The following is a 14,537-nucleotide window of genomic DNA, read 5'->3' on the forward strand; positions in this document are numbered from 1 at the left end:
ATTTGGAGTGTGAATTTTATTTGGCTGCTATGCATGTGAGACATCTTGTCTGAGAGATTTTAATTGTACCATTGAGTAAAAATAAAACTGTGAATAGTGATGCACTGAAATTACAGCGTAAGAACAAGGTTTAGTTTTATATGGTTTCTTGTTTAGAGTTATTAACTATATGGAGGAATAAATGTCTTTTAAATATTTTAAAACATTACAAAACCCACAATGTAAAGTTGCCATGAGGCAGCCAAAAATAATACATATGGCATTCAGGAGAGCAGTTGCTAATTGGCTGCTGCCTGAGAAAATGGTACACTTGGCGTCTACTTAACACTGTGGGTTTGGCAGAAAGCCAAATTTGGGGTCAGGTTGTTGTGAATGAAGCTGCATGTGGTTAGGGAGGAGTTAAAATGATTCATGTCTTAGAAGCTGTAGCACGTTGAGTAGCATGCATGGGCCTAAGGATGTAGTCTTCATCTCACTGGCCGCCTACCAGCTCCCACCGTGGTCATCTTTACAAGAACGTCCTGTGCTGCTTTTGTCATCCCTATTTTGTGTTCATATGGGAGTAAATCATTACTTTTGGAATATTCTCATAAATGGTTTTAAGTATGTGCCTGAAATTTTCTTTTGTTGCAGAAGGAATCTGGAGAGGAGGTAGAAGTTGAGGAATTCTATGTGAAATACAAAAACTTGTAAGTAGATTGCGATCTTTTTAAAATCAGGGATTATGTTTTTAAAGTACTAAACAATGATTTACAAAATAATTGGGAACATAAAAAAATAATTGGGTATTGGGAAATTTTGGTCTGGTTTATTTAGTGCTTTGGAGGCCTACTAACTTTTGTAGCTTCAATGTTTTATGAATTCAGTTTTTCTGGAAAATGTGTAATTGGTGTAAAAGTTGACTTTCACGTATAACCAAAAACTTCTTTTTAGAAGGGATAAAAACTCACACAATAATAGAGAAGTGTGTAAATTTGCCTTTGCCTCCCCTCTGAGAGTGAATTTTACTCTGTGGGCCGCTCTTCCTCCCCTCATCCATGTGAGGGATGCCGGGCGCTTGAGTGGAGAACTCCACTAGGAGCTGAAGGCTCTGGGGAATCGTGACATCACTCACATTTTGAAATGCAGTGAGCTATGATTTTGTTTGTCTGCTTTTGTTTCTAATTTTTGTCTAGTGAATTTGAATTGCATATCTTTTAAAAAACAGAATTGAGAAACATGGTGCATTGTTGTTCTGCATTGCAGATGTAGGCAGTATCCTAGGACCAAACACACACGTTGATGAAGCAGCATAGTTTTAGGGATCAGTAGTCATCCTACTGAAGAAGAGGCTGTTTTCTAACCTAAATAACAGTCACAGAGCAAGGTCAAAAATACTCGATAGCATAAAAATTAAATTTACTTTAAACTTTTTAAGGCAATGAACTCAAGTACCGTATTAGTAAATTCTAGGGTGTAAAGAGAAGCTTTTGGGAGTTGTTGCCAAAACTGCCTAAGAAAGTTTACCCTCCCCTAGAAAAGAAAAGCATCAGGCCTCATGGTTTCTGTCATTCTCCCTTGTTGCAGTCGACACTGTGTTAATAAATTGATGCACTTCTGAAGTTTTGTGAGCAAAACCTTTTACCAAGTAAAAAGATGAAGCAGTTTCTTATTTGTGTTATTGTGGAGTTTAATGAAACACAGAGTCTGGCTATGAAAATGCTTGGTAAATATTAGATATCGTCTTCATTTTATACTCAGAGCATGATGAATTGACATGTGGAGTGATGCCTGTGACATGATTTCATGTCGTTGTATAAGGAGAGTGGTAAGGATAAGTAAGGAGATAGCTAAGTAAGCCGGAGAGAGAGTGCTCTGGGAGATTTATCAGACTTAGAGCAAAAAAGTTTAAATACAGATTGCCAAAAAATGGCACTACTAGATAGGCACCCATCTAATCCAGCATGTGGCAGTGGGGTCTGAGGTGCTTGATCCATGGAAACATCTGGTCCGCCTGCACCCGACCCCCAGAGGAGGGCACAGTGTTCCTGACCAGGTACCGCGGCCAAGCCAGGAGCCGCCGGTCATCCTTCGTCAGTCAGTGAGATAAGACAGAGATAGGTCTTAAAAATAGCTTTCCTGTCTGATATTATTGAGATCTAAGATCTAAGGGAAATAAAAATTTCTGTAAAATTAACAGGTTTTGTAACCTTTTATTTTGATGTAATTTCAGATTTACAGAAAAATTGCAAAAGTAATACAAAGAATTCCTGTTTTTCTTTTTGTAATTGAAAAGTATCTTGTGGAAAGATATTTGGAGACTATTAAGTATGAAGATGGCTGCTAAGTGGTGATTTGCTAATTCCATCACTCGTTCTAAATGTATTAGTTGGGTTTCTACTGTAAGGAAGAGCTCTACCTTCTTACCTATTTGCTTGTTTATGGCTGTGTAGACTTGTGGAGTGTTATTTTGTTCAATGGGTTATAATTCTTTACTATCATATCATTATTTACTTTGCTCACATTCTCCCAGATTTGGCCAGTGGGGGCCTTCAAGCTGGTCCCTCTCTCCTTTTGCCTTGTCGCCATCCTTCTTTAAACTCTTCCTCACTTTTTGGCACCAGAGGATGTTCCAGACGCCTCTTGTAATTTCCCTGCTTTAGGTGGAATCAGTTATTTCTCCAAGGAGCTTTGGTTGTTTTTACCAGAGAAGAGCATTTAGAAACCAAGATTTGAGTACCAGGTGTGCTCATTGCTGCTGGGGAGTCATTGTTCCTAGGCCATCTCAGTGGGTAGGGCTAGGAGGGGCATGTTCACTGTGCATATATGTAGGCACACATGCACACACGTGTGTGTATATATGATACATGCACACGTGTTACACACACGTATTACATATATGCATGCCCTTCTACCTACCTACCTAACAACAACAGTGAAAAACAATGCCTTTAGGGACTGGCCTTGTGGCATAGTGGTTAAGTTTGGTACACACTGCTTCAGCAGCCTGGGGTTCGAGTTCAGATCCCAGCCATAGACCTACACCACTCATCAAGTCATCAAGCCATGCTGTGATGGCAACTCACAAAGTAGAGGAAGATGGGCACAGATATTCGTTCAGGGCCACTCTTCCTCAAGCAAAAAGAGGAAGATTGGCAACAGATGTTAGCTCAGGGCCAGTCTTCCTCACCAAAAAAAACCCCAATGCCGGGACTGGCCCCGTGGCCAAGTGGTTAAGTTCGCACACTCCGCTGCAGGTGGCCCAGTGTTTCGTTGGTTCGAATCCTGGGCGCGGACATGGCACTGCTCATCAAACCACGCTGAGGCAGCGTCCCACATGCCACAACTAGAAGGACCCACAATATGAAGAATATACAACTATGTACTGGGGGGCTTTGGGGAGAAAAAGGAAAAAAATAAAAAATCTTAAAAACAACCAAATAAAAACCCAATGCCTTTGTATTGATACTTCCAAGTTTATTTCAACACCACAGGGTTCATTCTGTCCTTTCCCCTTCCAATAGTAATAACTCCCTTCTTCGACTACAAGAAACCTGGCTCTTATTATCCATAATATATTTGTTTCTTTGTCAATCCTAGAATATACAGGAAGTGGTTTCAGAATTACCAGACCATATTCCTGTGAAAAAGATGCCTACTCACTAGAATTCATTCAGTCAGTATTTGTTTAGAGTTTTTTGTCTTTAGCCTGAGGGTATAGAAGCTAAATACTTTGTTCCAAATTTCATTGGGTGGGTTCTTCTCTTCCCCCGTACCCTTTCAGTATGGTTGTGTTATTTATTTGATACTCAGTTTGGTTCATTGGTTTCTTTTTGTATCTGTATTCCGTTTTAGTTCCTCTTCATCATCGTTGACTTTCTTTTTTTCAAGTTCATTGGATATTCACATGGTTTAAAAGTCAGAACTGTATGCAAAAGGATACTCAAACAAGAAGTGTCATTCTGCCTTCCTTTCCACCCCATTCCTACGTACCTTCTCATTAATCCTAGATTTATCTTTTCTGAAATTTTACCATGAAAACGCACATATACACAGACAGACACATTATACATATATAAATTTTACATATATAAAATGTAATATATCTTATTTCTCCTTCTTTTTTACAAAACAATAGCATACCATTAGTGCATGTTTCCACTTTGCTTTTTTCACCATACTATATCCTGGAACTTATTCATTGAAAAAAGTTCATAGGATCTTGCTCACCTTTGTTACAGTTGCACAGTGCTCCATTGTGTGGCTGCACAGCATATCCAACCAATTTCCTATGTATGTGGGCATGTAAATGGCTTCTGATATTTTACAGTTACAGATAATGCTGCAATAAATATTCTCATGCCTATATATTTTCAAATTGTTAGAAGCGTAGCTTCAGGGTGAGTTCCTAGAAGTGGGATTGTGAGATCAAAATGCAAACATATATGTAGTTCTGTTACATGTTGCCACATTCCCTTCCATAAGGGTTGTGGAGGTTTGTGTTCTTTCCAGCCGTGTATGAGAGCACCTATTTCCTCACAACCTTTCCAGTACAGTGTGGCATTTTACTTTGTGTGAGAAATCATATTTCAGTCTAATCTTAATTAGCATTTTCTTTTACTGTGAATGAGGTAGAACATCTTTTCATAAGTTTAATGACCATTTTTATGTCCTGTTTTGTCAATTGGGTATTCATGTCTTTTGCCCATTCTTCTATTGTGCTTCCCTCAGTTTTTCAGAGTCCTTTATATACGTGGGTTATTCGTCTTTAATCTGTGTTGTGCTTTGCAAGTGTCTTTTCCCAGTTTTGGGTGGCTTTTGACTTTATGTTGTTTATTGCATCGGGTATTTAAAAAATTGTTTTATATAGTTAGATTTATTCATCTTTTCTCTTATTGGATCTAGTTGGATTAGATGAGTCATGTCGAAGGCTTTTTCCCACACCAAGGTGAAAGAGGAATTTGCCATGTTTTCCTCTAGTGATTTCGTGGTTTTGTTTTCTGTGTTTAGGTGGCTGATCCACTTGCTGTTTACTCTTGTGAATGGTGTAAAGCAGGGGTCTAATTTTATTCTCCTCCAAATTTTGTTGTTCCAACATTATTATTAGAAAGTCTGTCTTTGCCTCAGTGTTTTGAAATGCAACTTTTATCATATACTACAGTTACATGTTTATTTGCATCTGTATCTGTACTTTATTCTAATTCTTTGATCTGTCTATTCATAAGCCAGTAGCATACTATTTTACTTAGAGAGGCTTTCTAATGTATATCTGATGTATGTAGGTTCCCTTAAGAGCTTTTCCTTTTTAATGTTTCCTGGATATTCTTGCATGTTTGTTGTTGTTGTTTTGGTGAGGAAGATCAGTCCTGAGCTAACACCTGTTGCCAATCTTCCTCTTTTTGCTTGAGGAAGATGGTCCCTGAGCTAACATCTGTGCCAGTCTTCCTCCACTTTGCATATGGACACCACCACAGTGTGGCTTGACGAGCAGTACATAGGTCTGTGCCTGGGATCTGACCACATGAACCCTAGCCCGCTGAAGTGGATTGCGCAAACCCAGCCACTCTGCCACTGGGCTAGCCCCACATGTTTATTTTTATCTATAAGTCCAGTGTTAACTTGACTAGCTCCATAGAAATGCTTGTTTATATTTTTATTTACATTGTGTTAAATTTACAGATTTAGGATTTATGTTGTCATGCCATCCAAAAACAAGGATGTCTTTCCAGTTGGTTCAATTTGATTTTTGTGTCTTTTAAGAGGGTTTTAAGTATTTCCTTATATAACTTTCACACATTTCTTATGAAATTTATTGCTAAGTGTTTTATCTTTGTTGATATTGTGAAAGAGGCATTCTCTAATATCTTCTAACTGGTTATTGTTTGAGTGGAGACTATTGACTTCTGTATGTTAATTTTATATCCTGCTACATTACTGAATTATTTTATTTTATTGCTTGATTTAGTTGTCTGATTGATTCCTTAGGGTTTTCCAGTTATGCAGTCTTATCTGCCAATAGACATAGTTTTACTTCTTATTTTCCAATTATTACTCCCCCTGTTGCCTTCTCTTGTTGGATAGCATTGGCTAATGCCTTGAATATGATATTGAATGATAGTGAGAAAGTGGGCATCCTTGCCTTGTTTCTGATCTTGGTGGAAAAGCCAGTGGTTTTTCTCCATTTAGTAGTTTTTCTCCATTTAGTAAAGCAGAATCACCCACCAGAAATTTCAGCCCAGGTTATGAGGGAGAACAAGCCTGGATCCACTCGCTAAAGCACCTGTGTCTACCTCACGGCCACGATAGTGGTGCTTTAAAGGCGTGTGCACCTCAGTCAAGACAAGAGTACTACTGCACATGGGCCTTTTTCTATTCAATAATTAGGAGACTCAAATAGGTTATTTTTATAATATTTGTTTCTGATTATAACAGTATTGAGTATTATTTATTGAAAACTTGGAAAATACAAGTTGAAAATAGAAAATACAATAGTTGCAATCTTGCCACCCAGAAATGATCATTATTAACATTTTGATTCATTTTTATCTTGCCTGTTTTCTATATGTATGTGTATACAGGGTTTATATCAATTCATATCTGTATAAGGCACATGTATTTAAAGTTCTTATCTCCCTCAGTTAATTGTAGGACTAAGTCAGTCCTACCTTTGAAAATGCATGTTAGACATTACATAAATATAAGTGATATGATGCTTAATATCATGAGCCTTTTCCATATCATTGGAAATTTCCATATCATTGCCCAATTTCTAAGAGTAGTAGTACTTTGGTTTTGAAAGAGTTATGTATTCAAGCATCTCATTTCTTTTTAATGTCATCACCAGAAAGAGAAGTAAGAGTTACTCGAGGCTATTGGGGGCAGGGAGAGGATGATGGTACAAAAAAACATTGAAATACCAGACAAAAGAATGCCAAAGGTACCATAAAACATTAACTATATAACTGTGAGTCTCAGGGAGAAAGGGAGAGTAGAGAGCATTCAGTTTAAGGTTGGAGAAGACACAACATGTGCTCACAACAGGCAGCTGGTGAGCCCGAAGGGGAGGAGACTTGCCCAGCGCAAGGACAAGGTAGATTTTAAGGAGTGAAGAATTCACAAGGGACCAAGGGACATCATTTCAGAGCTTCTGGAAGCACCAGGCCGGGAGAGCAGGAACTGGTTAGGAGCGGGGGGTGAGGCGTGGCTGTTCAGAGCCTGGATGCTGGTCCTTTTCTCCCCAGTTGCTCTAGAAGGATTAAGTTAGGTTTACCTTTGCTATTTTAAGTTTGAATTCTTTTAACTTGGTAAGAACCTTTTATTTCTCTATTAATGATAAAAGACTCAGAACATAAATTCGTAATTAAGACCACCCTGTTGTGCTAATTGTTTTATAGTGAAGTGTACTCCATTCACTTATGAAAACAGCTTGTTATCAGTTCTTTCTCTTTTTTTTAATGGCAAGCGGGTAAGAGAGCTGGAGGCTCAGGACAGCAGGCAAATTTTAGGCACTATTATTGATTTTCTTATTCTCAAATATTAGTAATTTTGTTGCTCAGCAGCCAATTAATTCATTTAATTAATGAATAATTAAACAGGTTATTTTGTTAAATATTTGTTTAGTTAATTTTTTTGGAATGATAAAGGACATATATAATGAAGGATTAATTATTTCCCACATGTTTCAAGTATATTATTTTATTCTTTTAGCTCTTATCTTCATTGTCAATGGGCGTCTGTAGAAGATCTGGAAAAAGATAAGAGAATTCAGCAAAAGATTAAACGATTTAAGGCAAAGCAGGGCCAGAACAAATTCCTTTCAGAGGTATGAAATACCTGGTTAATTTTCTAAAGTATTTACTTTGTTAAAATGTTCTGAATTTTGAATTTTAGTTCAGTAAATTATTAAGAAAAACTAGTTTTCCTCATTTGGTGCTGTTACTTGCATATTGGTTACTGGTTATTGCTAAAAATATTTGTAAACAGGAAATTTCTCATTCTTCCTGTTGCTTAGTCTAGAAGACACTGGTCCTTATGATATTATGTGGAAATATGGTGGTATGATTAAAATCTTGTCATGAAAGTACAGTTAGTAGATAGTGAAAAAAATAAGTAGACGAAAGTTCTGTTAAGATTTAGCACATTAAAAACTCTAAGTATTAAGTTACATGTAAGTTCTAGGATATAAAAGTTTATTTCTATTGGGGAAGATATGTGGCAAGTTTCTTTTGTTCAAGTCAATGCCTGATTACAGAGAGTTCGTGAAACTCATTTTCACAAATGATGTGCTGTGGTGTAGAAGTTGGTACCGATATCTTTGCCTGTCCCCTTTATCCTCGGTTATCAATTGTGACGAAAAGGTAACCATACCTAGCTCAGGAAGGAAAATCTGCATTTTTTTAAGTGCCGGTTTCCCCTCCAGCATAGCCAATTACATTAAAAAAATGCTTTCACAAACTGCTTACTGGAGTCTCTGGACTTTCGATCACCAATTTGGTTTTACTTACAGCCTCACGTTGAAAGATTAAACTTGCCAATTTATTAGTTTTCCTCTCCATAAAGGAGTTCACAGAATGTAAACTGTAAAGAAGTGTGAAATTTGATGCAAAATAATCCCTGTTTAACAACCTACTTCACACCCCCCAGCCGTTTTTGGAGGCGGAGGGTGGAGACAGAAGAGTATCCAGTACTTTTATGTCATAAAATCCTTATAATCCCAGGTGACAAGTCTGTGTTCTCCTGGAATCTGATTTCCATGCTCCCAACAGGCAGACTGTAAAGTCTGTGTTAGACGGCCGATCAGGTGGTGGTTTTTACTAGACACGTGTCTGTATCACACCTCTGTTATTCCAAGTAGTCAGCGTCTTTGCAGTGCGGTAGTTAGCACTGAGGGGAATGGAGTTACTCAACGTGACTCACTCTTTACATCTTGGAGAATATTTAGGTGATTTCTTTGAAAGGACAATTTCTAAGAAAATACTGGGAAGTTCAGATTTTTGTGCCCTTCTTAGTGAAACTACAGTTAAATGTGACATTGGGCAAGTTGAAATCATTAGCTTCCTTTTAGAGAGACATACCATATGTTCTGCTGACCTTTCCTCTGGATCAGTGGCAGGGAAAAGGGAAGGGCGCAGTGGTGGGGCCTCCAACCCCAATCCTGAAGTCCTCGTTCTGTTTATTACATGTATCTGGAGACTGTTTCCTGGAGTCAGATGCACTGTAGGGACTGTGTCTGGCTCTAGCTCTGTAGCCTATCTATCTGGGTCTATCTGTGTGAATCACCTGTTCCACGGTTGAAATATATTATCTTGCTGGTAACTTGGCAACTAGAAATCTTAAGTTTTTTCCTTAATGGAAGTAGCATAAACTTGAGTCTGAAAAGAAGATTCAGGGTTAGCAGGATACCAATTACCTTCTTCTCTTTCTCTTTTTACACACACACACAGACACACACACACACACACACACAGACACACACACACACACACACACCCCACCCCCCGTCTGTCATAGCCCATAGATGGTCCTGTGAGATATTTCGTGGTTCTGCTACTTTGGGATTTTCACTTGTGACCACTTTTGCATTCTTTTTTTCACCTTGGGCTTCCTTATAAGTTTGCTGCAACTAAAATCTGTATTCAGAAAGGTCATTGAAACTGGAAATTCTATCACATGCATGATGGCGTGGCCTACTTGCTTTAAGGATGGAAGTGTTTAGGAGTAAAGTTAAGGATTTTAATTCAGCAATGAAAACTTCTGTTTCAGAAAAAGTTATCTTAAAGAGCGCTTTTATCATCAAAACCTAGTTTATGAAAAATTTTAGTTTTATGCTGTATATGAGTAGTACATACATATTGTATACCTAAATCTAGATGCTCTTGACGCAACCAGTGCACTAGTATAAAATGTTAATATAGTAAAGCACTGAACAATAAACATTTCAATGAGTTTCTTGACTTACTAATCAACCCTTAAAGGTCTGAGGCAGTTGAAACACATTTTTGAATTTCTGATTTTTGTTTCACAATTCACATTTCAAAGCATCCAAACCAGGCATTTTAGATGGGCACAGCAGCCCAGAGAATGTTTGTGGTCCTTGAGCTGGCTGTGACTGAACACCGTTTCAACCTGCATTTCAGGGGATACAAATGGTGTCTAAGTGACTTCTAATATGTCTTTGCAAAGCATTTTAAGGCAGTTATATGGCTGATAAATTAATCTATAAGAACACAATAATGTGTCTTTTGTTTTCTAACTTTCGTGACTCTAGCTTCTTTAAAGTATGGCTTAGTCTGTAACTTCCCTTTGAGCCATATTCTGTCCTTTTATATGAGATAACTTTGGAAGTAAGCACTGTTACTTTGCTTTTGTAAAGATTGTTAATATATTGGCTAAATAATCCAATTATTTAAGCCTCATTTCTTTATTCGTAATACTTTTAGCCAAATGCCCTATGTTCAGTACAAATAAATCATTAGAACACTTAGATTAACGACCACACCATATTCAAATAAGGTACTAACATTGATTGGCAAAGATGACCAAACATCATAAACTTTGTTCACATTAAAATATGAAATTCAGTGTTTTTAGCTTTTGAATAACATTCTGTAAATGATGCTATAAGGCATCAGACAAATCCAGTAGTTATGAGTCTCTAATAGCACTCACTGTGCATGGCTCTGATTCTTTATTGCATGCTGTAGTTTCAAGAATGCTAAATGCATTGCATGCTGTAAGGCTTTTGGATTGCTCATTAGTGAATTGTAATTTCACACTTCATTTAAAATATTCTTAAACATTCTCTCACAGTAAAAAGGTTTCACACAGTAATTAAAAGACCCAGTTAACAAAGTCTGAGAAGTTTGATTTCCTCATGGGGAATGGTTTTGCTAAATTGTAGCATTTCAATTAATATAATAGAATTTGCCAAATATAAATTTTGTATTGCTATGACCCAAAATATTATTGCCTGGCGAAAAGTGAAATAGTGTTTACTCTCAGGAATTAAACAAACATTTTAACTTTTTTCTCCTTTGGTGCAGATTGAAGATGAGCTTTTTAATCCAGATTATGTGGAGGTTGACCGGATAATGGACTTTGCACGTAGCACAGATGACCGGGGAGAGGTAACAGAAGATCATTTGTATTAGGGGGCAGTGACTCAGACAGCTTATGTGTGTTTACGGAGAACGATTGTGGAATCCTAAATCTGGTCCTGGTTGGAGCCTTGGATCTGGACACACTTGGTCTAAATTTAACTGAAACGTATGGACTTACTGTTAGTTTTATGACTTAATAATAGCTCAAGATATGTTTTATGTTTAGTCTGAGAGCTTTTTACAGGAAATCAATTTTCAATATGAAACAAATACATTGACATTTTGCGCAATTCCAGAATATGATTAATAAAGAATTCACTAGATTTTGGTATAAATCTATTATGTAGCACTAATTTCCCTTGTATAATTAAGAGTGTTTTTGTAGCAGAGTGGAGTTTAATGTTGTTTAACATTGAACATCCTTAGTGAAGTTGATGAACTTTATTTAATGTGGTGCACAGAGGATAATATAAAATATTTCTCTTTCTGAGACCCCCGTCTTGGCATTCTTATGTTGCTTTGCAAAACCATATGAAGTTGTAAAGCACAGTTGATGGGGCAGTGAAGAGTAAAGACAAGTCTGGTGACTTTCCTGGGCCTTGTGTCTTAGTAGTAATCTGCCCACTCATCGTGAGTTCTGTCATTCTTAGCTTCTTTGTGTAAATAAATTTTATAGGAAGTGTGTGGGTGTTGCTTGTCTAGTGAGTCTGCTGTGAACTCCCATTTTACTCCAAACGTCCATATCGTGAAGTTTGTGATGTTTCAAAGGCCGTATCTGTTAATGGGATGTTTACTTTCGTAGTTTTGCTTTAGTTGTACTTAAAATTGTTTCATAGCATATTTACATAGTACAGCAAATGTTTTTAACATGACAACCAGGTCAGTGTACCTTGTTCCTGAAATGAAGGTCACCAAACCTAAGCGTTTTCCAGAAGAAAGACAGAGGAAATCCTATTGATCTGCATGACCCAAAATATTTTGCTCTCTAATCTTCTAGAGCTCAAACACATTATTTTAAAGTGATTTGGATACAAAGAGTATCTCTCCCTTTAAGAAAAACCTGGAGATCCTAATAAATTCAAACCTATTTCTCATTATTTAAGAAACTAGCCAATTATGTAAATATGTAAATACACTAAGATGATTTACCAGCTAAGTCTGAATAGACACCTGATGAATGATTTGCACAGATAAGAGTAAGGCTCAAATTCAGCTTTGTTATTTACTAGCTATTTCTTTATACTTTTTGGCTTTTGAACGTTAAGTTACCAATGACTTAGATAAAAATTAATTTATTCTGATAATACTCAGTAATACTATTTCCAGTTTAGACTTGAGACTCAATAACTGGGGACTACTGTTCAGTGGTCATAGTCTTCAAACTTATACCAACTCAGCCTTACTATTGCTGGGGTAGTGTCTATCAATAAATGAAGGAGAGCACGTGTTTTTCCTTTATATATATATATATGTTGGTCAAATGAATCCAACTCTGATTTGTTTTCACCTGGCCCAGCCCGTGACTCACTATCTGGTGAAGTGGTGTTCACTGCCTTATGAAGACAGCACGTGGGAGCTGAGGCAGGACATAGATCAGGCAAAAATCGAAGAGTTTGAGAAACTGATGTCCAGGGAGCCGGAAACCGAGCGTGTGGTAAGGATTGGCTAATGGTAGAGGATTTAATTTGAAAATAGCATAGCAGTGTGGTCTTTGAGAAACCGCTAACGGGATTTACTGTATTTGAAACAGGAGCGACCTCCTGCTGAGGATTGGAAGAAATCAGAGCGTTCCAGGGAGTATAAAAACAATAACAAACTCAGGGAATACCAGTTGGAGGGAGTAAACTGGCTGCTTTTCAATTGGTACAACATGTATGTAAAACACGTGTTTCTTCACTTTTAAAAAAGTCTACAGCTCTTTTCCTTTGTAGTTAGTGAAAATATTAATCAAATGTAGCCTACTATTTTAACTCTCTAGTAAGAATTATAAAAAACAGCAAGCACTGGAAGTATGCTTAATACTTGTTTAGTCAACAGATATTAATACAGAGATTGATAGCAGTGCATAGAAATAATTTTTATATCTTAGAGGATTTTGTTTGAAAACATATTTTATTGAATCTAAGAGAACATCTAAGATATACATTATACATTTGTGAGTGCAATAGTATATATTTTGTAAAAAGAAATCAGTATCTAATATCTGTACTTACTAAACTTCTCTTGTTTTATTTCCTTTCCAAAGGCGAAACTGCATTTTAGCAGATGAAATGGGTTTGGGAAAAACTATCCAGTCCATTACATTTCTCTATGAGATATATTTGAAAGGAATCCATGGCCCTTTTTTAGTAATTGCCCCATTGTCCACAATCCCCAACTGGGAAAGGGAATTCCGTACCTGGACAGAGTTGAACGTGGTTGTGTATCATGGGAGTCAAGCTAGTCGTCGGACCATTCACTTGTATGAAATGTACTTCAAAGATCCCCAGGTAAAGTGACACAGGTGCTATTCCTTATGCTTATTATGTGCATTTTAAGTCATTTGGTATTAAAATGGTCTCAGACATTGGGGGGGGTAACGCCTAGATTTTGCAAAACTGAGAAATTTGCTTTAGATTTCTTACCCATTTTTGTTTGTATTATGTTTCCGTATCTTATGATTATAGCTCTTTATTTTTAAAACTGGTCATTCTCATTGTTAGAGTAGGACAAATGAAATTTTTTTTACTGTGAATGACTACTGAAAATCATTTACTGTGTTGATATGCTAATTGGTTTTATTTTGCAAGCCTTAGAGAAAGCTAAACAAAAAGTGGCATTATTAAATGTGAATAGAAAGAAAGTTTTGTTATATTGTTACTAGAAGTGAAAAATATTAGGCATGTAATATTGAATGACACATTGAATGAAATACACCCAAAGGGATTAGTAGCAGTTACTATGATTTTTTACTTATTCTAGTTACCTGTCTGCAGTCATTCTGATATTGACAGAGAAGCATTATAAATGACAAAGAAGGAAGGATAGTGTGTGCTAAAATAGTTGTAAGCTCTCAGTGGTAAATGGAAGTCCTGTAACTGGAAATAGGACTGAGTTTTGTTTTACATGTTTGTTTGCTTTAAGTGTAAAATCTGACCTACAATCAAATACTTAAAGGGAAAATGTTGAAATTTATTTTGGTATTTATCTTTAGATTAGGAAAATTGTTGTAAGTTCTCTCCTAAGTGTATGTTTTTTCATTTTAGCACTTTAGAAGTACAAAATAAGTTACAAGAGTAAAAAATTTTTTAAAAAGTTAGCTTAGTACATAATCCCTTTGGCCTTTCACCTTTTGGAGTCTGTAGGGTGTAACTAGGATGGACACATTTAGTGGCACTTTACTGCATGTGATCTGTAAGGAAATTGGACCAGAAATTTTACTAACAATTTTCAAACTTCCTTTAAAAAAGAAAGATTTTA

The 14,537-nt window shown here is 36.7% G+C and overlaps 1 protein-coding gene across 6 annotated transcripts in view; it reads left to right on the forward strand.

The window, feature by feature from the left end:
* Nucleotides 1-14,537, forward strand: part of CHD7 (chromodomain helicase DNA binding protein 7) — a 182,926-nt gene that overhangs the window by 125,160 nt on the left and 43,229 nt on the right. For all 6 annotated transcript variants that reach the window (XM_046641668.1, XM_046641667.1, XM_046641671.1 and 3 more), the window contains 6 exons: nucleotides 634-689; nucleotides 7,687-7,801; nucleotides 11,022-11,105; nucleotides 12,595-12,732; nucleotides 12,829-12,950; nucleotides 13,324-13,567. In XM_046641668.1, coding sequence (XP_046497624.1) covers nucleotides 634-689; nucleotides 7,687-7,801; nucleotides 11,022-11,105; nucleotides 12,595-12,732; nucleotides 12,829-12,950; nucleotides 13,324-13,567 — 759 coding nt within the window. The remainder of the gene's footprint in view (nucleotides 1-633; nucleotides 690-7,686; nucleotides 7,802-11,021; nucleotides 11,106-12,594; nucleotides 12,733-12,828; nucleotides 12,951-13,323; nucleotides 13,568-14,537) is intronic.

This window comes from Equus quagga, chromosome 16, assembly GCF_021613505.1.
Source record: "Equus quagga isolate Etosha38 chromosome 16, UCLA_HA_Equagga_1.0, whole genome shotgun sequence".
NCBI classification, from domain to species: Eukaryota; Metazoa; Chordata; class Mammalia; order Perissodactyla; family Equidae; genus Equus; species Equus quagga.